Source organism: Oncorhynchus masou, chromosome 29, assembly GCF_036934945.1.
Source record: "Oncorhynchus masou masou isolate Uvic2021 chromosome 29, UVic_Omas_1.1, whole genome shotgun sequence".
Lineage (NCBI taxonomy): Eukaryota > Metazoa > Chordata > Actinopteri > Salmoniformes > Salmonidae > Oncorhynchus > Oncorhynchus masou.
In genome coordinates, this window is record NC_088240.1 from 35,925,192 (window position 1) to 35,947,777 (window position 22,586).

Sequence of the window (22,586 nt, forward strand, 5' to 3'; positions counted from 1 at the left end):
AGACCTGGGTGCTGGCACCCTTTCAGGCATCTCTCCTGGAGGCTCCAGTTGAGACCTGGGTTCCTGCACCCTTTCAGGCATCTCTCCTGGAGGCTCCAGTTGAGACCTGGGTTCCTGCACCCTTTCAGGCATCTCTCCTGGAGGCTCCAGTTGAGACCTGGGTTCCTGCACCCTTTCAGGCACCTCCCCTGGAGGTTCAGTGGGTGCTGGCGTCTTCTGTGGCGCCAGCACCCACGGCACAACAGGGTAAGGGCATGTTCTCAAATTATTCCTGTGAGTTGTCCGTTCTGGTCCTTCCTGTCCTTCAGGCCTAATTCTGTACACGGGGTCATCTGGGAATAAGGGGGCAACTATTACAAAGTGTTCTGGTCTTATCCTGAGCCCTCCAACTAAAGTTTCTCAGTGTCTCTCTCTCTCCTGGGAGAAGAGGCAATACCTTGGCTCATCTGTCGCATCAGTATTAGTCTCTTGTCTTTGTTCTGCTTGTTTTGCTACAGTTTCATAGGCCCGCTGTAGCTTCTTGTGTTCCCCCTGGTCGGTAAGGTTGTCTCCCATTACCATGTCCACTGGGAGACAGGCATGCCTGCCAAACATCACATAGAAAGGAGACAGACTAGTGGAGTCATTTTGTAAGCATTTCACTGTAAGCTCTACACCCGTTGTATTTGGCGCATGTGACAAATACAATTAGATTTGATTTGATTAACACTGTTGTTATAAGCATGTGTCAGCTCAGGGAGTTTGTACACCCAGCGGATATGTTCTTCCTCCTCTAGTGAGCTTGAAAGGGACAATAGCGTGTGGTTAAATGTTTCTACTGGCTCATTACCTTGTGGCCAGTAGGGTGTGGCTCCATACATCTTACTCAGTTCGGCAACAATGGCTGACTCAAAAGCTGCTCCTTATGCATATTACACAGCTCCTCGGTCTGAGTGAATGTGCTCAGGACATCCGAGGGGCTGTATTACATGCTGCCATAATGCCTTAACAGTGAAACTAGCAGTCTGATTTCTCATGGGCACCACCCATGCAAACCCGAGAGAACACATCCACCATGACCAGATTATATGGGTGCATGTCTCCTGGTCACCCTAATAACAGGTTATTAATAGCAAGAACCTCTAAAGGATGAGAGGTGACAGTAGAAACCAAAGCGGCTCTTTGTCTCAGCCTCCAGTATTTATGCTGCAGTAGTTTATGTGTCGGGGGGCTAGGGTCAGTTTGTTATATCTGGAGTACTTCTCCTGTCCAATTCGGTGTCCTGTGTGAATCTAAGTGTGCGTTCTCTAATTCTCTCCTTCTCTCTCTCTTTCTCTCTCTCGGAGCACCTGAGCCCTAGGACCATGCCCCAGGACTACCTGACATGATGACTCCTTGCTGTCCCCAGTCCACCTGGCCGTGCTGCTGCTCCAGTTTCAACTGTTCTGCCTTATTATTATTCGACCATGCTGGTCATTTATGAACATTTGAACATCTTGGCCATGTTCTGTTATAATCTCCACCCGGCACAGCCAGAAGAGGACTGGCCACCCCACATAGCCTGGTTCCTCTCTAGGTTTCTTCCTAGGTTTTGGCCTTTCTAGGGAGTTTTTCCTAGCCACCATGCTTCTACACCTGCTCAGGTGCTCCGAGAGAGAGAAAGAGAGAGAGAAGGAGATAATTAGAGAACGCACACTTAGATTCACACAGGACACCGAATTGGACAGGAGAAGTACTCCAGATATAACAAACTGACCCTAGCCCCCCCGACACATAAACTACTGCAGCATAAATACTGGAGGCTGAGACAAAGAGCCGCTTTGGTTTCTACTGTCACCTCTCATCCTTTAGAGGTTCTTGCTATTAATAACCTGTTATTAGGGTGACCAGGAGACACGCACCCATATAATCTGGTCATGGTGGATGTGTTCTCTCGGGTTTGCATGGGTGGTGCCCATGAGAAATCAGACTGCTAGTTTGATTGCTTGCTGTTTGGGGTTTTAGGCTGGGTTTCTGTACAGCACTTTGAGATATCAGCTGATGTACGAAGGGCTATATAAATACATTTGATTTGATTTGATTTGATCTTTCCTCTGGTCTTGCTTTTCGTGATAGACAGTGGCTGCAGTTGTGAATTTGTCAGAAACAGGCTGTGTTAGGCTCAATAGTTCCAATTTGAAAGAACTATAGTTATTGTCATTGCGCTCAATGGGAGATAGGGTTCAGCTTGCACAGGCTATGATATGCTCTGTGCCCTGGTGTCTGAGAAAGGACAGCACCTACTGTAGGCCTCCCAGACTAGCATCTGCCTACAGTTTTAATGGTAAGGAGAAGTCAGCAAATGCTAGAATAGGGGCACTCACCAGCATTCACTTGAGCTCCTCAAAGGCCCTCTGATAGGTGTCAGTCCACTCAACCGGGTGGTTCTTCTTTCCCAGCTGCCTGGTCCTAGACAGTAAAGTATTGAGAGGGGCTGCGAGGCCTGTGGGGAGATGCGACTCGGAGAAAAAACACACACACTGAAATCCATTTACATGCACGCTGTCTGTCAACTCGTAGAAAGAAATAAGCATTTTAAATGCTAAATAAGCATTTAAAAAAAAACTGAAAACATGGTTTTCAACATGGTTGAATGGGAAAAGAAAAGTTGTTTCAGTCACACTCCGCGACAAATATACTGATGGAACACTGCAACATCAATGTCACTGGAGATTATTCAACAGACATTTACCATTGAATTAACTTGATCTCATGTCATTGCAATATTTGATATTTGTCTAACAGCTGGATTTTGGAAAGATGAATTATGACTTGGAGTGACCTGACTTGTCAAAATGATGACATTAGCTGGTCAAAATAATGACTGCAGTAATGCAGAAAGACCAAATCGATTAAATTTAGGCAAGGATTCAACTTGGTTAATTTAAAAAAAAGAAACGTATTTAACCTTTATTTAAGGTCCAAGCTATCTTATTCACCAGACAGGTTAGAAGGAGTTAAAGCAGAAATAGTGGTCCCTAGTCAACAGCCTGCTTTTCTCTAAACAAAGGTTTGGTCAGCAAATCCGATCCTTGGGAGGGGTTGAGTTTTCCCAGAACTGCTCACGTATTCTGTTTTCAATTACAGCGATGTTGTTGCGCCTGTGTTGATGTTGCTGATAAAAATATTTAATCATTATGACCTTTCGTCATAGTTGACCTCTGGCGGTATTCTATTTCTCCGCTCACTTTTTTTCTCCTCCCGTCTACCTTGCTCCTTCCCTTCTTCCCTCTTTCCCTCCATCTACTCCTCCTGCACTGCAACGTGGATCTCGTTACACATCTCGATCTGACTAGTTCTGAGTGAGGGATTCTGGGGGAGGACAAATACCTGGAGGCCAGGCCTATGTAGCTGGATATGGTTGATTACGACCCCCTCTAGTCAGTCACAGGCTCATTGGTTAGATGCGAGTCCTGTGCGATCTCACTGTTTACGAAGACTAATTTTGCGAGCATCAGCACTGAACTAACTGGTCTAAATGGTACAATGCTCCAAAGCCCCCAGGGGGTGGGAGATGTCAACATTTTCAAGTAAGCCAAAATTACTGGTGTCCGAGTCAGCATAATGTTTGTCTTTCTGAATACATTGAAGTGTATCTGTCGCTACAATGGGAGTGGGATTGTTAAATTGTCATAGTGAGACCCAGTAGTAAAAATTAATCAACCATTCATTTCATATCCAATCGCAAAACATAGTGAGTTGAAACTGAGATGATCATCTTTTTTCCTACCCCACCCATTACAATCCTCTATAGATGATTATACATTATAATGGTCAATACAGACATATTGCTATGCATCCGAAGCCTCTGTGAGAACAATACTCAGATACCAAGTTCAGATACAGGAATTCTTTACTGTCTCAATATAGAGTAATTTGATTGCAGCAGTATAAATACAAGACATAAAAGTATACGACAAATCAGGTAAACAAAATCATTAAAAAACGTGGGCAATTGATGAAAGATAACCTTAGCGCCACGGTCTATGAATAGTTCTGGAATGTCACCCAAGGTAATTAGGAAACCATATGTAATTTGGGCAAACTATCACCTCATTCAAAGACGTTAGTTGCTCCTTTTACCTTTTACCGGTCTCCCTAAAACTCTTTACAGAACTACTATTCTGCTTCTCAAACAGATTCTACAGTGTGCTGGGTCAACTGTTCAAATCAAATCAAATTGTCCTGGCCACATACACATGGTCAGCAGATGTTAATGCAAGTGTAGCGAAATGCTTGTTTCAAAGGTTAACTTAAGGATCGACCGCCTTTTATTTAAATTTTTGCCTAAAATGACACACACAAATCTAACTGCCTGTAGCTCAGGCCCTGAAGCAAGGGTATGCATATTCTTGGTACCATTTGAAAGATAAGATTTTTACATTTGTGGAAATGTTAAAGGGATGTAGGAGAATATAACACATTAGATCTGGTAAAAGACAATACAAAGAAGAAACCAGCTGTTTAAAAAAAATTTACCATCATCTTTGAAATGCAAGAGAAAGGCCATGATGTATTATTCCAGCCCAGGTTCAAATTAGATTTTGTCCACTAGATGGCAGCAGTGTATGCGCAAAGTTTTAGACTGATCCAATGAACCATTGCATTCCTGTTCAAAATATTGTATCAAGATTGCTCAGATATGCCTTATTTGCTTACTAATAACTTTTCATGTTCAAAACTGTGCACTCTCCTCAAACAATAGCATGGTATTCTTTCACTGTAATAGCTACTGTAAATTGGACAGTGCAGTTAGATGAACAAGAATTTAAGCTTTTTGCCAATATCAGATATGTCTATGTCCTGGGAAATGTTCTTGTTACTTACAACCTCATGCTAATTGCATTAGCCTACGTTAGCTCAAATGTCCCGCTAGGGACCCACCAATCCTGATTTTAATTTTTTATTAAATAGGGGCATTCAGGGGAATCAGACACCACTTTCTTATCTCTGGCCTCTTCCTCTTGTATCAGTAAACTCCCCAGCAGAACCCCTGCTGCAGCCCCTATAGTAGTCCCTGTGGCTGCAATTAGTGGTGCCCTCACAGAGCCAGCCATGGCCCCAACCACTGCCCCCAATACTGCTGCCCCAATCTTCAACCATGGTGCTTCTCTCTGCTCATCTCCAACTCTCTGCTCTCGTCCTGCTGTGTCCCTCTGCCTCTTACCATCCTTCCGTGACAACATCTGTGTCTTTCTCAAATTTCTGTGTTGAGTCTCTGTAAAAGAGAGTGCATGCATTATGATTTAGCATGAACAAGAACCATATTTTACTTTAACTACATTTATAGCTAAATGAGATCTGATATAGAGGCAATTAACGCACTCACTTAGATAAGAGTTGTCCACCATGTCCGCGGGTGCTGTAGCTTCCACTCTGTGCAGTTGTATTCGATCCTCCTTAATCTTCACATGGTTGATCATGTCTTCTCTCACTTTATTCTGCTGCTTAAGCTCCGCTACATCTCTCTCTAGCATTGATATCTCCACCTCTTTCATTTCATACCTTTGTTTATTCTCTTGTAACTCCTTCTGTATCTCAACAATCATGGCATTCAACTCCTCTTCTCTTTCAGACTTTCTCTTTTCCAGGTTTTCTATCTTGTCTCTCAGTTCTTTACTTTCTCTTTGATGCTTCCTCTCCATCTGATCCAATGCTCTGTCTTTCTCCACACACATTTGTTTGAGGGATTCCTTCTCTCTTTCGTACTCCAAATGTCTGTCTTCTATCTCCTTTTCTCTCATTGTGTTTCTCTGCTCCATCTCTTTCAACATTCCATCTTTCTGCTCATATCGGTTATCTATTTCCTCTACTTTCCTCTCTTCCTCTTCAATCATCCTTTTAAGCTTGTCATTCTCCCTCTCTTCCTCCTCTAGTCTTCTCCCAATCTCCTCAGAGCTTTTTGTCAACTTCTTTTTGCTCTCCCTGAGCTCCCAGTACATTTTGAGCCAGTGTTCACCATCGTTTCCCATCACTGTCTCCTCAATTTTCTCCAGGAGTTCTGTGACCTGAGGGCCTCCAGCCGGGCTTGTGTTATCAAATACATGGTACCTGTTGCTACATTTATCGACAAGCCACTGAAGGGCAGGCCATCTCTCTATGTGATGTTCGATGGCTGTGTCGCCAAGCTTGTCTCCCCAGGTGAACAACACTATAGCTTGACTCCAGACTGACCGGCCAATCAGATTCAGTTTTTCTTCTGCTCTTGACCTGTCTGTCCCTGTGAATGTTTCGTCACAGCGTACGACCACAAGGACAGCGTGCGGCTCGGGAGCACAAAGAGATGCACCTTGGGTAATCTCAATTCTTACTACTTCAGGAGTGTCCTCAGTGCAGTATCGCCCATGCCACCCGGGTGTGTCCACCACTGTGACTTGTCTTACGGTGATGTCACCCTGTCTTTTTACACTGTGTGAAGTCATGTGTCCAGCCTCAAAGGTTTTCTTACCCAGGATGCTATTTCCAGATGAGCTCTTCCCAACCAATCGAGGTCCCACTATCATGATTCTCTGTTCAGCTTCAGATAGTTGGTGGGACTTACCTAAATGGGAGATATTTATATTAGATTACAATCTATTTGCATGATTTCAGATATGGTACCAAACCAATTCAAATGTAAGGGTAAAGTTTTGGGGAAATCATTTGGTAAAAAAAATATATATATATATACAGTATATGTTTTGAATTCTCCCGATCCTCACCCCTGAGCAGAGATCTGAGTGTTTCCCTCTGTCTCTGTACCTTCATCCGTCTCAAACATGCCCTCTCCTCCTCTGCCATCCTCTTAACTTCAATTGCCATTGAAAACCTCTCATTCATGACAACATAAGCAGGACCACCTGCCACCATTTCATCTATCTTCCTCAGCAGCTCTGGGACTTGAGTGACATTGCCCCATGTGTTGGCCCTAGTGTTTAAAGCATGGTACCTATGCCCACACTTCTCCACCATCTCCTGGAGAAACCCATGTCTCACTATGTGTTCCTCTAGTGACATTCCCCTGAGTTTCTCACATTGGGTAAACACTACCATCATGTGTCTCCAGAGTATGTGGTTGAGAAGCTTGAGGGGGCCCTCTACTGTCCATTCCCTGCCTTTGCATGAGTTCAAAGGGATGACCATGAGGAAGGCATGGGGACCTGGTTGACACATGGATATGCTGGCTTCTATGTTGCGGTGGACAAGGAGAGGGTCCTGCACAGAGTACTGGATGCATCTGTCTGATGTGTTGACCACAGTGACCTGCCGGCCATCCACTAGACTCTGTCTCCTCACACACATCTCCACGCCCCTCCTGGTGTCAAACAGCTTCCTGTCCAGGATGGTGTTTCCTGTTTGACTCTTCTCCAGCCAATCCCTCCCCAGGAGGATGATTCTCAGCTCAGGGAGAGTACGCTGGTCCCCTATTAGAGAGAAGAGTACATGTTTTATAAAATATGCCAGACTTGAATTTAGGCATTACAGTTTTAACAAATTTCCAATATATGACCAATATTTTAGCTAGAATCAACATAACATATTACTATTGATGACGAGGCCTATATACTGTAAATAAAATGTGAGGAAACTATAAGCAATGCACTGAAAAGGTAGATATAACTCAGTAACTGACCATTCTGTCTCTTTGCTCTGGAAGCCATTTAGTACCTCTCTCTCTCTCTCTCTTATTCCCTTTGTTGGACTTCCCTGAAGTATACTCATTGAACCCTAATATCCTTTCCATTATCCTTCGTTTTGACATGCTGGTCAACAGTCAAAGTCCAGTTTCTCCTGACTGTAATGTAACTCCACCCACATTGCTGATGTAACAGTATAATTTGAAACCGTCCCCTCGGTCGTGGATCTAGTGATTTCTGTCATGTCATTGAACACCAAATGTCAGAAAATTATCCATACAAAAATGCTAATCTAACATCAAGTAACGTTTAGAATGGTGTGCCATAAAAAAGTATTTATCCGCTTCCTCAAAAAGATTTTATTATTCAGATTCAAATTCAGAGTGAATGTAACAGCTGTCCCACTGCCAGGCTGTACAATAATCCCTTAGTGAGCATTAACTGATTGCAAACCATGCAAAAAGTAATAGGGCCTTGGCTACAGTTAAGAAATCCTGATTAATTACTGTCACTCTCGAAAAATACTTAACCAGCTTTCTCCTAGAGATAGTATTGCAAGACTTCCTGGAGTCACTGATGGCTTTTAAGCTTAAATAATAAAGGGCTGAGGTTGCAATCTAGTGTACAGTATTTTCTTCCGATACAGTTGAAGACTGTACTGAAGAGACCCACTCCCTTCAACCTGCTTGTGCAAGAGATCTATTATTATTTGTGTTTTCCCATCTCCTTAGTGAAAACACCATTTAGACATCATAGTATCAGTGTAAGATTTGATAGTTGACTCTCAGCTTGTCATTCAAACGGTCTGTTATTTCCAAAGTATGTGAGCAAAGGTTCTAAATACAATTAAAATTTCAGTCAATACAACATATTCATAATTTACATTATGTAAATTGTATATTTCTATTATATACAGCTCCTCAGAGTTTGGAACACACATAGTCCAAGTCTATGGTAGGACTTGCATATAAACCATGGGTATTTGAAACACATGGGTGTTTCAATGTGATATGGCTGTGTGAAGCGTGTGACTAATACGGTGCCTTGCCAAAGTCTTCAGACTTGGATTTCTTCACATTTTATTGTGTTACAATGTGTGATCAAAATAGATTTAATTGCATTTTTTTTAAATAAACAATCTACAAAAACGAACATGTAATGTCAAAGCGGAAGAATATAATGTATATATTTTTTTTTAATTATTATTATTTAATTTATCTTTTATATATATATAAGATAAATATATATATATATATAAGATAAATTAAATAATTAAAGGGTAAAGTCTACAAAACTTACTCCATGTCATTGACAGAAAAACTTGAATTGTTGCAACTCATTGTGTTGCTGTCCGCCGGTGACTAGCTAGCCAGCTAGCTAAAATTGTCCCTTTCCTAAATTAGACACGACTGGAGATAGGGATTTGGACTTGTGGATTTGGACTTACTTAATTCTCCGAACTGGCCAATGATTATAACGGCAAATCTGATCCAACCATTAATTCATACATTGTTGTGCCTGGCCTGAGAGGATCTAAGTTATATGTAGTTGGGGATTGGGGCGGCAGGGTAGCCTAGTGGTTAGAGCGTTGGACTAGCAACGGGAAGGTTTCAAGTTCAAACACCCAGACTGACAAGGTACAAATCTGTCGTTCAGTTAACCCACTGTTCTCACTGTTCCTAGGCCGTCATTGAAAATAAGAATTTGTTCTTAACTGACTTGCCTAATTCAATAAAGATAAAATAAAAATATGTAAAAGGCTAATGTTAACTAGATAATATTGCCCACGAATTGAAGTTATGCCACAAAACAATGAGATATTTCAACGGATGTATAAATGTAAAGCATCCGCTTGGCGTTTCCACTCACTACCACATATGGTGAGTGAGAGGGGGCGCAGTGGTAGAAGATGGATTTTGGCAGACGTTCTGCAAATTATCCCAGAACTAGAATAAGTTACAAACATAGTGGACTACGTTATGTAGACTTTACCCTTTCCCAAAGTTGTAAACAATTGGGTCGTTCAGAAGGAGTGTTAAAGCGAATTGAGTAATTGCACACGCGCACTTCAGAGTAGGCGTTTCCTAACGGAAATAGGCACGTGTGCTAGCGCGTGCTTGGCTCTGCCCACTATAACTCGTTTGTTCTTTTTTGAAAGGACAACATGTGGTCTATCTTGGTTTAGTTATAAACATATTTGGTTAGGCTAGCGAACAAGCATTTTAGCCAGGAAGCCTAGGACAACAAAAATGTAAAGCGTGTACTGTATAACAGAATGATACACGCTAATGACAAAACGTTTTTTTTCTACAAGTACGGTGAGTCAACATGTTTTTCTACATGCACACGGAAATCAGACCGCCACATTATATTTAGCTTACGTTGACTGTACTAAATTATTGTGTAGATTTTAGTTGTCACTGTATTAGACCAAGCAGTGGTGATTTGGTTATGTTTAAATGTTAAAGTTTAAATGGTGATGGAATAGTGGAGGCAGCTCATGTTTTTGCAAATTGCGGTAACTGTGGTTCTAAGACAATAGTTGTTTAGTGGTCCGAAAATGTCGGAAACTTACTTGGCCATGCAACGGTTTGTTACTGTACATGCACTATGCATTGTGGACTTCACTGGACAGAGGTTGCTATCTGGTTTTGTGATTAAAAACAAAGGTGTGGTTGAATTTATTTGGGTTTTGTCACGGTCGCAAGGCATATGAATTAACAGGTTATAGAACAAACAACGCAATTATCACAACACATTTTACCCATGCACCGCTACCGAGTTAGAGTTGGATTTTTCCAATAAAAACTTTCCAGTGTTACAACATGTCAAATAACATTAAAACTTCTCTGTATTTGTCCTGGAAATATATACATACAGCTGGGCAACATTCCAAACACGTAAAAGACACTCTAACCCCTCTGCCATCAAATAAAACAAATATTTTTATTTGACCTTTATTTTACTAGGCAAGTAAGTTAAGAACAAATTCTTATTTTCAATGACAGCCAGGAACAGTGGGTTAACTGCCAGTTCAGGGGCAGAACAACAGATTTGTACCTTCTCAGCTCAGGGATTAGAACTTTTCGGTTACTTGTCCAACACTCCAACCACTAGGCTACCCTGCCACCCCCATAGACCTTCGTACATCAGCTGATATCTGGGACAGCAAGGAGCCATCATGCCAGGTAGTCCTGAGGCATGGTCCTAGGGCTCAGGTCCTCTGGGAGAGAGAAAGAAAGAGAATTAGAGAGAGCATACTTAAATTCACACAGGACACCGGATAAGACAGGAGAAGTACTCCAGATATAACAAACTGACCCTAGCCCCCCGACACATAAACAACTGCAGCATAAATACTGGAGGCTGGGTCAGGAGACACTGTGGCCCCATCCGATGATACCAGGGCCAAACAGGAAGGATATAACCCCACCCACTGCCAAAGAACAGCCCCCACACCACTAGAGGGATATTTTCAACCACCAACTTACCATCCAGAGACAAGGCCGAGTATAGCCCACGAAGATCTCCACCACGGCACAACCCAAGGGCAGGGCGCCAACCCAGACAGGAAGATCACATCAGTGACTCAAGTGACGCACCCTTCCTAGGGACTGCATAAAAGAGCACCAGTAAGCCAGTGACTCAGCCCCTGTAATAGGGTTAGAGGCAGAGAATCCCATTGGAAAGAGGGGAACCGGCCAGGCTGAGACAGCAAGGGTGGTTCGTTGCTCCAGAGCCTTTCCGTTCACCTTCACACTCCTGGGCCAGACTACACTCAATCATATGACCCACTGAAGAGATGAGTCTTCAGTAAAGACTTAAAGGTTGAGACTGAGTTTGCGTCTCTGACATGGGTAGGCAGACCATTCCATAAAAATGGCGCTCTATAGGAGAAAGCCCTGCCTCCATCGGTTTGCTTAGAAATTCTAGGAACAATTAGGAGGCCTACGTCTTGTGACGTTAGACATTCATTCATGTTTCTCATACGAACAAAAAGTTGTTTCAAATTTTGAAGTGTTTAAGGTTAAGTTTAGTCATTAACTCCAAAATATTAAGGGTATGTATTAGCTCAGAATGGTTAAGGTTTGGGATAGGCTTAAAACGAAATATGCAACCTTTTACACCAGAAGCAGATACTTACGCCCATCCACAACACCCTAGCAAAACCGAAACCTACTTGAAGGTAACATCCCTCACTGTTGCCCCTAGTGGCTGGTTTCTACATCTCCCGGTGTCCTCAGACATTGATGGACGTAATTAATTGAGGAACATGATAACACTCTGAATTTATAAACAGCCTGTTTCAAAATTCACAACAATGTCATTGGCGATCAAATATATACTCATTACTAAATATCAGTTTAATTTGATCTGAAATCATTACATAGTGACGCAGCCAAGTCAACAAGGTGGCTCAGCGCTCTCTTATTTGGGGAGAACCCTGGCATAGAGACCATATCTTGGTTTAATACGCTTTAAATGGTCACTGGATAAATATGAATTATTCCCTGTACTAAAACTTGGTAGATTTTGGGGAAAACATTCATTCCTAGCTGTAATTTATATCTGAACAATACATTTCTATTTTGCATCAATTATTGTGAAAGACGTATTCAATGAACGTTTGATCACAGAAATTATGTCAATTAGATTTTCAGTATATTTTTATGGGTATTGCAAGTGTGTTGCCTAATGTGAAAACAGTGTAATGTACTGCAATTTACTGTACAGCATTTTTTCTAATGGATTAACTGGTTGTTAAAATGACTAAATTGAGAAGTGTTTGCTGATTAAATAAATGTTTGCATGGTATTTCACAGTAAACTTATATTTTGGATAATAGGTTGTGTGGTAAAATATGTCTCCAAACCAAATTAATGCACAAAAAGGTTACGAACGTGACTTTCTGCATTAAGTGTTACCAGTTTGGAGTTTTGTACTAAGAGTTATAAAAAAAACTCACTTTATATGCTTGTGAAATAGCACCAAAGTGATTTGATGTTTTTTTAAAAAAAAAACATCTATATTTTCCATAGAGGTCATGTTTTCTTCATTCAAGCTTGATATGTTAAATGGCCATTTCAATCATCCATATTATGTCAACATTTCAATTTTCATAATTTCGGCTGTATCTATAACAGGTTATCCTAACAACATATTGAAAGAGAAATGTGACTTTTGTTCTTTCTAGTTGCAAGTTCCTGTTTTACAGAAAATGTACTCCTTCACATTCAGGGTATGCTCTTTCAGTAATTCTTCACTCTGAACCTAAAAATGTTTTCTGCATATGTATTTTATTCCCTCTTGAAAATAAGTATGTCATGTATTGTAAAAACAAGTAAAGCATGGTCCTGATGTGTTATTATAGGGTCTTGTGTGGAATGATAGTTCCTGTCCGATTTTACAATAAGGTAACATTTATTTTTTTGTTGTTCCCCTTCTCTTGTAGTTGGTGGATGGTGGTCTTGTGTTTCTGCTCCTCAGTTTGACTAGGATTTCTGCCCAGAGAGAAGTGTCCTTAAACCCCACTACAATAGGTCATTATACAGGTATAGCAGCATCTTCAGATTTCACACATTTCTACATCCCATTATTACAAGGCATAGTGAATATATTGTACCTTGAACAATAGACCTCTTTTCCTTCACATGTAACTTAATCGGGTAATGTATGTTCATGTTTTGTCAGAGTCCCCATGTCAACTATTTGACAACTATGAAACTACTGTGACAGAGGGAGAGGCCCTTAGTTTGCCAGCCTACTATGACCTGAGTGAGTTGGTTTGGGCCAGCGTGACTGAGTTTACCTGGTACAGAAACAGAACCCAAGAGCTTCCGTCCTCTGAGGAAGAGCGTGTGCATCATCATGGACCGGTGCTCTTCTTCCTCCCCCTTTTAATCAACGACTCTGATCAGTACTACACCTACTGGTAATACAACAACTGTGTGTGTGTGTGTGTGGGGGGGGGGGTTACATTGGTACTTGAGAGCGAGGGAGCCCTGTTTGGGAGGGTGAGGGTTGAGTCTAGGGTTAGTGTTGAACCTGGATGTGTACATAGGGCTAGGGTAGGCATGCACATTTACAAAGAACAAACTTTAAACTTGCATGAACGTTGAATACAATTCTATTCAAACTTACTCTGCCGACTTGAAATTGGAGACAAAATATCCACAGAACTATTATTACCGACTTAAAAATGCAGAACTCTGTGTGTGGCAATAAAGATGTTTGCTCCTGACCAAGCACAAGACGGAAGGACATGCACAATGATGCATGCATATTGACACAAATTCTGCAGGTATTTACGGCAGTTCTGGCACTCTAAAAAGTTGGGTAAATAATACTTTCCTGTGGATATTTTGGCTCAATATTCGACCCACTGAAGGACCAACCAAGACTCGTAAGGAAACTTTCCACATTTTTATACTGCTTAGTTTCAGGCTATATATACTCTTAGAAAAATACATTTGCTCTCTACAGCCTAAAAGGGTTCTTAAGCTGGCCCTCAGTTAGAACCCTGTTGGTTACCTTTTGGATAACTGTTACACTGTGTATGCTTATGTTCCAGGAGAAATGCAGCAGGCACCTGCCTATTTTTTGTGACAGAGGTGATTGTTGTCAAAGCCCAACCGTTCGATCATTCAGTCCTGTTTAACGATATCTCAGAGTCAGCAGACAACATTGCTATCCCATGTCCTGACCCCGTGGAAAAACTATGCCAGGATGGAAAAGAAAACTTAGCCTGGTATAAGGTACTGAACATGACCAGAATGCTAACACAAACCTCAAGTCTGCAAAACTCAACATTGGTTCTCAACTCCTGTCCTAGAGCTCCTAAGGGTGGCACCGGCTCTTGATTAGTTGAATCAGGAGTGTTACTGCTATTTCAGCAAAGACGTTTATCAAATTGTTTGTCTTTAATTTTAGAATTTCAGTCTCATTCCAAACAAGTCTGAGAGAAATCTGTGGGTGTATGGCGCCTCCAAAGCAGACGAGGGCATCTATACGTGTGTGTGCACGTGGGAGCACAATGGGACGGTTCTCAAAACTTCTGCATCCAGGAGACTAAAGATCCAAGGTATGTAGGTTGTGACTTGATGACCGCTCTGTCAATCCTCTCAGCAGTTTATTTATTTGATTTTAGCTTTGCTGAAACCTCATCCAAGATGGCAGCAGGGTCAGCAAACATGGAAACTCTAGGCTACATTACAGCAGGTTATTAGGCTACACTAGGTACATTAGGCTCCATTTATATCAAACAAACAGAATCAAAAGCAACAGGAACCCTCATATCACATGTTGGTTGTCTTTGTGGCAGCAACAATCATCAATAACATCAGTGACAACGTTTTGAATGTCTCCAAAAGTATCTTTCTGACTAAACTGTGTGTTTTGTCTCCTTCAGCTCCCTCTGCCTCGCATCCTCCTCAGATCAACCTGCCTATAAACGGAAGCACAGAGACCACTGACCTGTGTAGGGATCACACCTGGCTCAAATACTTGTGTTGTGCTTGATTTGGTTTGCCCAGGAAATATCTCTGTCTTCATAGTATCTCTTGTTCTTCATAGACACCACTAAGAAGTTGAGGTGTGAAGCGTTTTGTGGGCAGAACATTGAAGACAACTGTCACCTGTGGTGGGAGATGAATGGAGTGAAAGTGGGCTCGCAGCAGCAAGGCTACTCGGTGAACACCACCAGGTAGGTACACATGCACACACACACATGGATTCATGCATACACACAAGCACACACACACTTGTTTTTGAGAACAAGGTAACAGAATTACCACATTTCCTTGAAAGCAAGACCCCAGATTTACTGTTGAGAATTCGCTGTGTGAATGTTTTGTGTGTATGTGTTACTGTAGCGAGGTGGAGGTATCTTCAATGCGGAATATCTTCACAGCTATCCTGACCATAAACACAGTGACTATGAGGGACCTCCAGTCAAAGTTCACATGTGTTGCAATGAACGACCAGAAATGGAATTATGCAGTAGTTACTCTCAAGCTAAGAGGTTAGTGCACCACTCCACAAATTACATCACTCCATCAACCACTCCACGTTCATCTGTACAAACAATAGTATGCAAGTATAAACACCATGGGACCACGAAACCGTCACACCGCTCAGGAAGGAGACGTTTTCTGTTTCCTAGAGATGAACGTAATTTGGTATGAGAAGTGCAAATCAATCCCAGAATAACAGCAAAGGACCTTGTGAAGACTCTGGAGGAAACAGTAACAAAAGCATCTGTATCCACAGTAAAACGAGTCCTATAGAAGCCACTGCTCCAAAACCGCCATAAAAAAGCCATACTACAGTTTGCAACTGCACATGGGGACAAAGATTGTACTTTTTGGACAAATGTCCTCTGGTCTGATGAAACAAAAATAGAACTGTTTGGCCATAATGACCACCGTTATGTTTGGAGGAAAAAGGGGGAGGCTTGCAAGCCGAAGAACAGCATCATGCTGTGGGGGTGCATTGCTGCAGGAGGGACTGGTGCACTTTACAAACTAGATGGCATCATGAGGGAGGGAAATGATGTGGATATATTGAAGCAACATCTCAAGATATCAGTCAGGAAGTTAAAGCTTGGTCGCAAATGGGTCTTCCAAATGGACATTGACCCCATGCATACTTACAAAGTTGTGGCAAAATTACTTAATGACAACAAAGTCAAGGTATTGGAGTGGCCATCACAAAGCCCTGACCTCAATCCTATTGAAAATCTGTGGGCAGAACTGAAAAAGTGAGTGCGAGCAAGGAGGCCAACAAACCTGACTCAGTTAGACCAGCTCTGTCAGGAGGAATGGGCCAAAATTCACCCAGCTTATTGTGGGAAGCTTGTGGAAGGCTACCCGAAACGGTTGTCCCAAGTTAAACAATTTAAAGGCAATGCTGACTTACTGGAAATGTGATGAAAGCTGAAATAAGTCATTCTCTCTACTATTATTCTGACATTTCACATTCTTAAAATAAAGTGGTGATCCTAAGACAGTGAATTTTTACAAGGATTAAATGTCAGGAATTGTGAAACTGAGTTTAAATGTATTTGGCTAAGGTGTATGTAAACCTCCGACTTCAACTGTATATGTCACACAGACACACAAAATCACACATGCAAACTCTGTAACTTTCTTGGTGTTGTGTTCTCCCTGTCTCTCTCTCCCCCCCCCCCCAACAGGGTTTATGTTTATGGGTCTATGTGTGGTGCTACTGCTCTTCTTCTTGCTAGCTGCTGTGGCTGTCAAAATCTTTGACATCGATCTGGCGCTCCTCATCCGTGGAGTTTTCAAATGCTGTGGTCGATCTGAGGGTAAGAACATCTAGCCACACACTGAAGTGTAATGATGTTATTTCACAAAGATTTTTCATTGTACAGAAATGCTTATTCAGCCTACATGATCTATATAGTATTGGATACCATATAAACATATTACTACATATACATGGCCCACTGATTGTGCAATGCAGTTGTCTGCAGTAGGCCCTTCTCAACAGGTCCCGGCTGGGGTCAGTCCCACTGCAAGTGTAGAAGTAATGGGCAAATTTATATTAAAATAACTCAATTTCAGTTCAACTAGAATTTAATCAAATCTCTACAATCTACTCCTTTCCTGCTGAGATTTGACAGAAACCTCTTTGTCTGAGTTTTCAGATGGGAAGGTCTATGATGCTTACGTTGTCTACCAGATGGATGGCGTAGACAAGGAAAGGGAGGAGAAAGTGTATCACTTTGTGAGCAGCGTTCTGCCCACTGTCCTGGAGCAGAAGTGTGGCTTTAGACTCTTCATCCACGGCAGAGACGACTTACCTGGAGAAGGTTGTTTCTTTCAGACTGTGTCCTACCCTCTAAGAAGCAAATGTAACAGTACTAAAGTCAAAAGTTAACTTCTCCCTCTCCTCTCTGTTCTGTTGTCCCCAGGCGACAAGGAGTTGGTGGAGGACTGCATGCGGCTGAGCAGGAGGCTGATTGTCATCCTGACCCCCAGCTCAAGCACATTGTCAGGCTCAGGAGGTCAAGGGTCATGTGGCCAATGGGGCTACTCGTCTTCGTTGACCACAGCGGAGGACTATGACTGTCAGGTGGGGCTCCTCCAGGCTCTGGTCCACAGTGAGATGAACGTCATCCTCATCCAGCTGGGGGACATGGGGGAGGGTGGCTACACACACCTACCCCCCGGCCTGCAGCACCTGGTCCGCAAGAGTGCCCCCTTAATGTGGCAGGAGGGAAGGCGTGGTTCGACGCTGCCCAACTCAAGCTTCTGGAAGAGGGTGCGTTACATGATGCCTTGGCCGCGCCACTCGACTAGTTTTGACAACCAGTTAATATGACTGTTCTATGTGAACAATCAGGTCTGAGGACTTGAAGTGCGTGTGAAGGTCTGGGTTCTCTGAAAATCCTTATTCCATTAATATAAATATCATTAATTATTCCAGTGCTGTGCAGAGATATACACAGGTTTGCTGAGAACGTCACAAAAACGATGTGTACAACGTGGCAGAAGGCCGTGTGTTGTTGTGATTCTGGATGGCTATTCTGGATGTGGGGAATAGTAAGTGGCTAATTTCAGCTAGTTTTATCTTGTTCTTGATACCACCTTTTTTTATTTTGACTGATGTCATGTTTATGCTAATATGGCAAAATGTGCTTCTTTACTAACCAACAACTGTAACAATGTATTTGTGAGAGAACAATGGTTCATTGTGTAACTTTTTTATGTTTTCAATAAACATTGGAGACTGGACATTGACAACATGTAAACTATCTAAACCAACCCGTTCTGTTTTGTTGCTAAACAACCAACCTGTCTATGGCAGCTGCCATCGTGACATACAGTTGAAGTCAAGCTTCTAATTTCAGTCAATTGGAGGAGTATCTGTGGATGTATTTCAAGGCCTACCTTCAAACTCAGTGCCTCTTTGCTTGACATCATGGGAAAATACAATTAAATCAGCCAAGACCTCAGAATTATTTTTTTAGACATCCACAAGTCTGGTTCATCGTTGGGAGTGATTTCAAAACGCCTGAAGGTACCATGTTCATCTGTACAAACAATAGTACGCGAGTATAAACACCATGGGACCACGCAGCCGTCATACCGCTCAGGATGGAGACTTGTTCTGTCTCCTAGAGATTAATTTACTTTGGTGTGAAAAGTGCAAATCAATCCCAGAACAGCAAAAGATGTTGTGAAGATGCTGGAGGAAACAGGTACAATAGTACATATATCCACAGTAAAACAAGTCCTATATTGACATAACCTGAAAGGCCGCTCAGCAAGGAAGAAGCCACTGCTCCAAAACCGCCATAAAAAAAGCCAGGCTACCGTTTGCAACTGCACATGGGGACAAAGATTGTAATTTTTGGAGAAATGTCCTCTGGTCTGATAACAAAAATAGAACTGTTTGACCATAATGGCCATTGCTATGTTTGGAGGAAAAAGGGGGAGGCTTGCAAGATGAAGAACACCACCCCAACCGTAAAGCACGGGGGTGACAGCATCATGTTGTGGGGGAGCTTTGTTGCAGGAGGGCCTGGTGCACTTCACAAATTAGATGGCATCATGAGGAACTGAAATTATGTGGATATATTGAAGCAACATCTCAAGATATCAGTCAGGAAGTTAAAGCTTGGTTGCAAATGGGTCTTCCAAATGGACATTGACCCCAAGCATACTTCCAAAGTTGTGGCAAAATGGCTTAAGGACAACAAAGTCAAGGTTGCCAGGTGCACGGTGCAAAGTTCCTCAATTTCTTTTTCCTCTAACTTATTCTTTGCCTCAGTTTTTATTGCTATCTAACTGTACTGTTAGTCCTTCAATTTCCTTTGTTAATATGGACTCTTTTGATCTTTTGGAAATTCTATAGGAGTAATATACACTGCTCAAACAAATATAGGGAACACTAAAATAACACATCCTATATCTGAATGAATTAAATATTCTTATTAAATGTTTTTTTCTTTACATAGTTGAATGTGCTGACACACAAATGATCAATGGAAATCAAATTTATCAACCCAGGTCTGGATTTGGAGTGTCACACAAAATTAAAGTGGAAAACCACACTACCGGCTGATCCCACTTTGATGTAATGTCCTTAAAACAGGTCAAAATGAGGCTCAGTAGTGTGTGTGGCCTCCACATGCCTGTATGACCTCCCTGCAACGCCTGGGCATGCTCCTAATGAGGTGGCGGATGGTCTCCTGAGGGATCTCCTCCCAGACCTGGACTAAAGCATCCGCCAACTCCTGGACAGTCTGTGGTGCAACGTGGCGTTGGTGGATGGAGCGAGACATGATCTGCTAAATGACTTAAATGTATGTCCCAGATGTGCTCAATTGGATTCAGGTCTGGGGAACGGGCGGGCCAGTCCATAGCATCAATGCCTTCCTCTTGCAGGAACTGCTGACACACTCCAGCCACATGAGTCTAGCATTGTCTTGCATTAGGAGGAACCCAGGGCCAACAGCACCAGCATATGGTCTCACAAGGGGTTTGTGGATCTCATCTCGGTACCTAATGGCAGTCAGGCTACCTCTGGCGGGCAGGCTGTGCAGCCCCCCAAAAGAAATGCCACCCCACACCATGACTGACCCACGTCAAACCGGTCATGCTGGAGGATGTTGCAGGCAGCAGAACGTTCTCCACGGCGTCTCCAGACTGTCACGTGCTCAGTGTGAACCTGCTTTCATCTGTGAAGAGCACAGGGCGCCAGTGGTGAATTTGCCAATCTTGGTGTTCTCTGGCAAATGCCAAACGTCCTGCACGGTGTTGGGCTGTAAGCACAACCCGCACCTGTGGACGTTGGGCCCTCATACCACCCTCATGGAGTCTGTTTCTGACTGTTTGAGCAGACACATGCACATTTGTGGCCTGCTGGAAGTCATTTTGCAGGGCTCTGGCAGTGCTCCTCCTGCTCCTCCTTGCACAAAGGCGGAGGTAGCGGTCCTGCTGCTGGGTTGTTGCCCTCCTACGGCCTCCTCCACGTCTCCTGATGTACTGGCCTGTCTCCTGGTAGCGCCTCCATGCTCTGGACATTACGATGACAGACACAGCAAACCTTCTTGCCACAGCTCGCATTGATGTCCCATCCTGGATGAGCTGCACTACCTGAGCCACTTGTGTGGGTTGTAGACTCCGTCTCATGCTACCACTTGAATGAAAGCACCGCCAGCATTCAAAAGTGACCAACACATCAGTCACGAAGCATAGGAACTGAGAAGTGGTCTGTGGTTATCACCTGCAGAACCACTCCTTTATTGGGGGTGTCTTGCTAATTGCCTATAATTTCCACCTGTTGTCTATTCCATTTGCACAACAGCGTGAAATTTATTGTCAATCAGTGTTGCTTCGTAAGTGGACAGTTTGATTTCACAGAAGTGTGATTGACTTGGAGTTACATTGTGTTGTTTAAGTGTATATTCCAATTATGGGGTGGTAGTGTGGCCTAGTGGTTAGAGCATTGGACTAGTAACCGAAAGGTTGCAAGTTCAAATCCCCGAGCTGACAAGGTACAAAATCTGTTGTTCTGCCCCTGAACAGGCAGTTAACCCACTGTTCCTAGGCCATCATTGAAAATAAGAATTTGTTCTTAACTGACTTGCCTCATAAAATAAAAAAATAAATGTGACAATCTGACTGCATTCTGTCCCCTATCAACACTTTTTAAACTTTTTTTTTGGTGCCAGAGAGGTCAAGGTATTTTAAGTCTCCATATATACACTAATTTCAATATATCCATGACATTCAAGATTTTCTTAAGTGCCTGAGGATGATAGTTTGCAATGTGATTTCATTTCATCTCCCACCATAATAATAGAGTCTAGTGTTGCTTGTAGAGTTGATCAATTCTTATATGTATTTTCAAAGATGCTTAGATTATCATTATTTGGACCGTATAGGTTAACCTCTTGAAACTCCCCATCCCGGATCCGGGATTGTGACTAAGCCTCAGGCTCATTAGCATAACGCAACGTTAACGATTTCTGAAAATCGCAAATAAAATTAAAATAATGCGTTTGCTCTCAAGCTTAGCCTTTTCAAAACAACACTGTCATCTCAGATTTTCAAAATATGCTTTTGAACCATAGAAATTGACTAATTTGTGTAAGAGTATGCTAAGCTAGCATAGCATTTTGTGTAGCATGTAGCACGCAACATTTTCACAAAAGCCAGATAACCAAATAAATAAAATCATTTACCTTTGAAGAGCTTCTGATGTTTTCAATGAGGAGACTCCCAGCCACATACCAGATGCGCAGTGTTTCCTGAAAGCGTCTGTGTGTAGGAGAAATCGTTCCGTTTTCTACATTGCGCCTGGCTAGCGAAACGAACCGAAAATGCAGTCACCTACAACGTGAAACTTTTTCCGGATTAACTACATAATATCGACCGAAACATGGCAAACGTTGTTTGGAATCAATCCTCAAGGTGTTTTTTCACATATCTCTTCATTGACATGCAGTTCGTGGAAGCTTGCTTCTCTCTCTGTGCCCCATGGAAAAATACTGGCAGGTGACTTTTGCGCACCAATTTCGGCGCAGGACACCGGGCGGACACGTGGTAAATGTGGTCTCTTATGGTCAATCTTCCAATGATCTGCCTACAAATACGTCACAATGCTGCAGACACCTTGGGGAAACGACAGAAAGGGCAGACTCATTCCTCTTGCGTTCACAGCCATATAAGGAGATCATGAAAGACAGAGCCTCAAAAATCCTTGTCATTTCCTGGATGCCAAGTCATCTTGGTTTTGCCTGAAGCTCACGTTAAAGGGCACGCACAGAGAAGATATTTGTATTTCTGGACACATCAGAGTGTTTTCTTTCGAACAGTAGCAATTATATGCATAGACGAGCATCTTTTTGTGACAAAATATCTTGTTTAAAACGGGAACGTTTTTCTTCCAAAAATGAAATAGCGCCACCATAGGTGTAAG

General features: G+C 42.5%; 2 protein-coding genes across 5 annotated transcripts; one reads left to right on the plus strand and one right to left on the minus strand.

Annotated features, from left to right (window-relative positions):
- Positions 1–3,864: 3,864 nt before the first annotated feature.
- LOC135519417 (GTPase IMAP family member 8-like) lies at positions 3,865–11,181 on the minus strand. 3 transcript variants are annotated; one of them, XM_064944631.1, is made up of 5 exons: positions 11,126–11,181; positions 10,695–10,857; positions 6,720–7,421; positions 5,348–6,559; positions 3,865–5,236 (listed from the first exon to the last, which is right to left on the minus strand). In XM_064944631.1, exons 3-5 carry the CDS (start codon positions 7,297–7,299, stop codon positions 4,914–4,916), a joined length of 2,115 nt encoding a protein of 704 aa, XP_064800703.1. In that variant the 5' UTR covers positions 7,300–7,421; positions 10,695–10,857; positions 11,126–11,181; the 3' UTR covers positions 3,865–4,913. The 3 variants fall into 3 exon arrangements, with proteins under 3 accessions (XP_064800703.1, XP_064800702.1, XP_064800701.1); XM_064944630.1 differs by lacking the exons at positions 10,695–10,857; positions 11,126–11,181 and adding an exon at positions 8,934–9,331; XM_064944629.1 differs by lacking the exons at positions 10,695–10,857; positions 11,126–11,181 and adding an exon at positions 7,631–7,732.
- Positions 9,744–18,391, plus strand: LOC135519418 (interleukin-1 receptor-like 1). 2 transcript variants are annotated; one of them, XM_064944632.1, is made up of 12 exons: positions 9,744–9,952; positions 12,829–12,873; positions 13,087–13,186; positions 13,326–13,566; positions 14,206–14,389; positions 14,565–14,715; positions 15,043–15,111; positions 15,207–15,336; positions 15,506–15,654; positions 16,828–16,959; positions 17,302–17,466; positions 17,569–18,391. In XM_064944632.1, the coding sequence occupies exons 1-12, from the start codon at positions 9,923–9,925 to the stop codon at positions 17,976–17,978; spliced, it is 1,806 nt and encodes a 601-aa protein (XP_064800704.1). In that variant the 5' UTR covers positions 9,744–9,922; the 3' UTR covers positions 17,979–18,391. The 2 variants fall into 2 exon arrangements, with proteins under 2 accessions (XP_064800704.1, XP_064800705.1); XM_064944633.1 differs by lacking the exon at positions 12,829–12,873.
- The last annotated feature ends 4,195 nt before the right edge of the window (positions 18,392–22,586 follow it).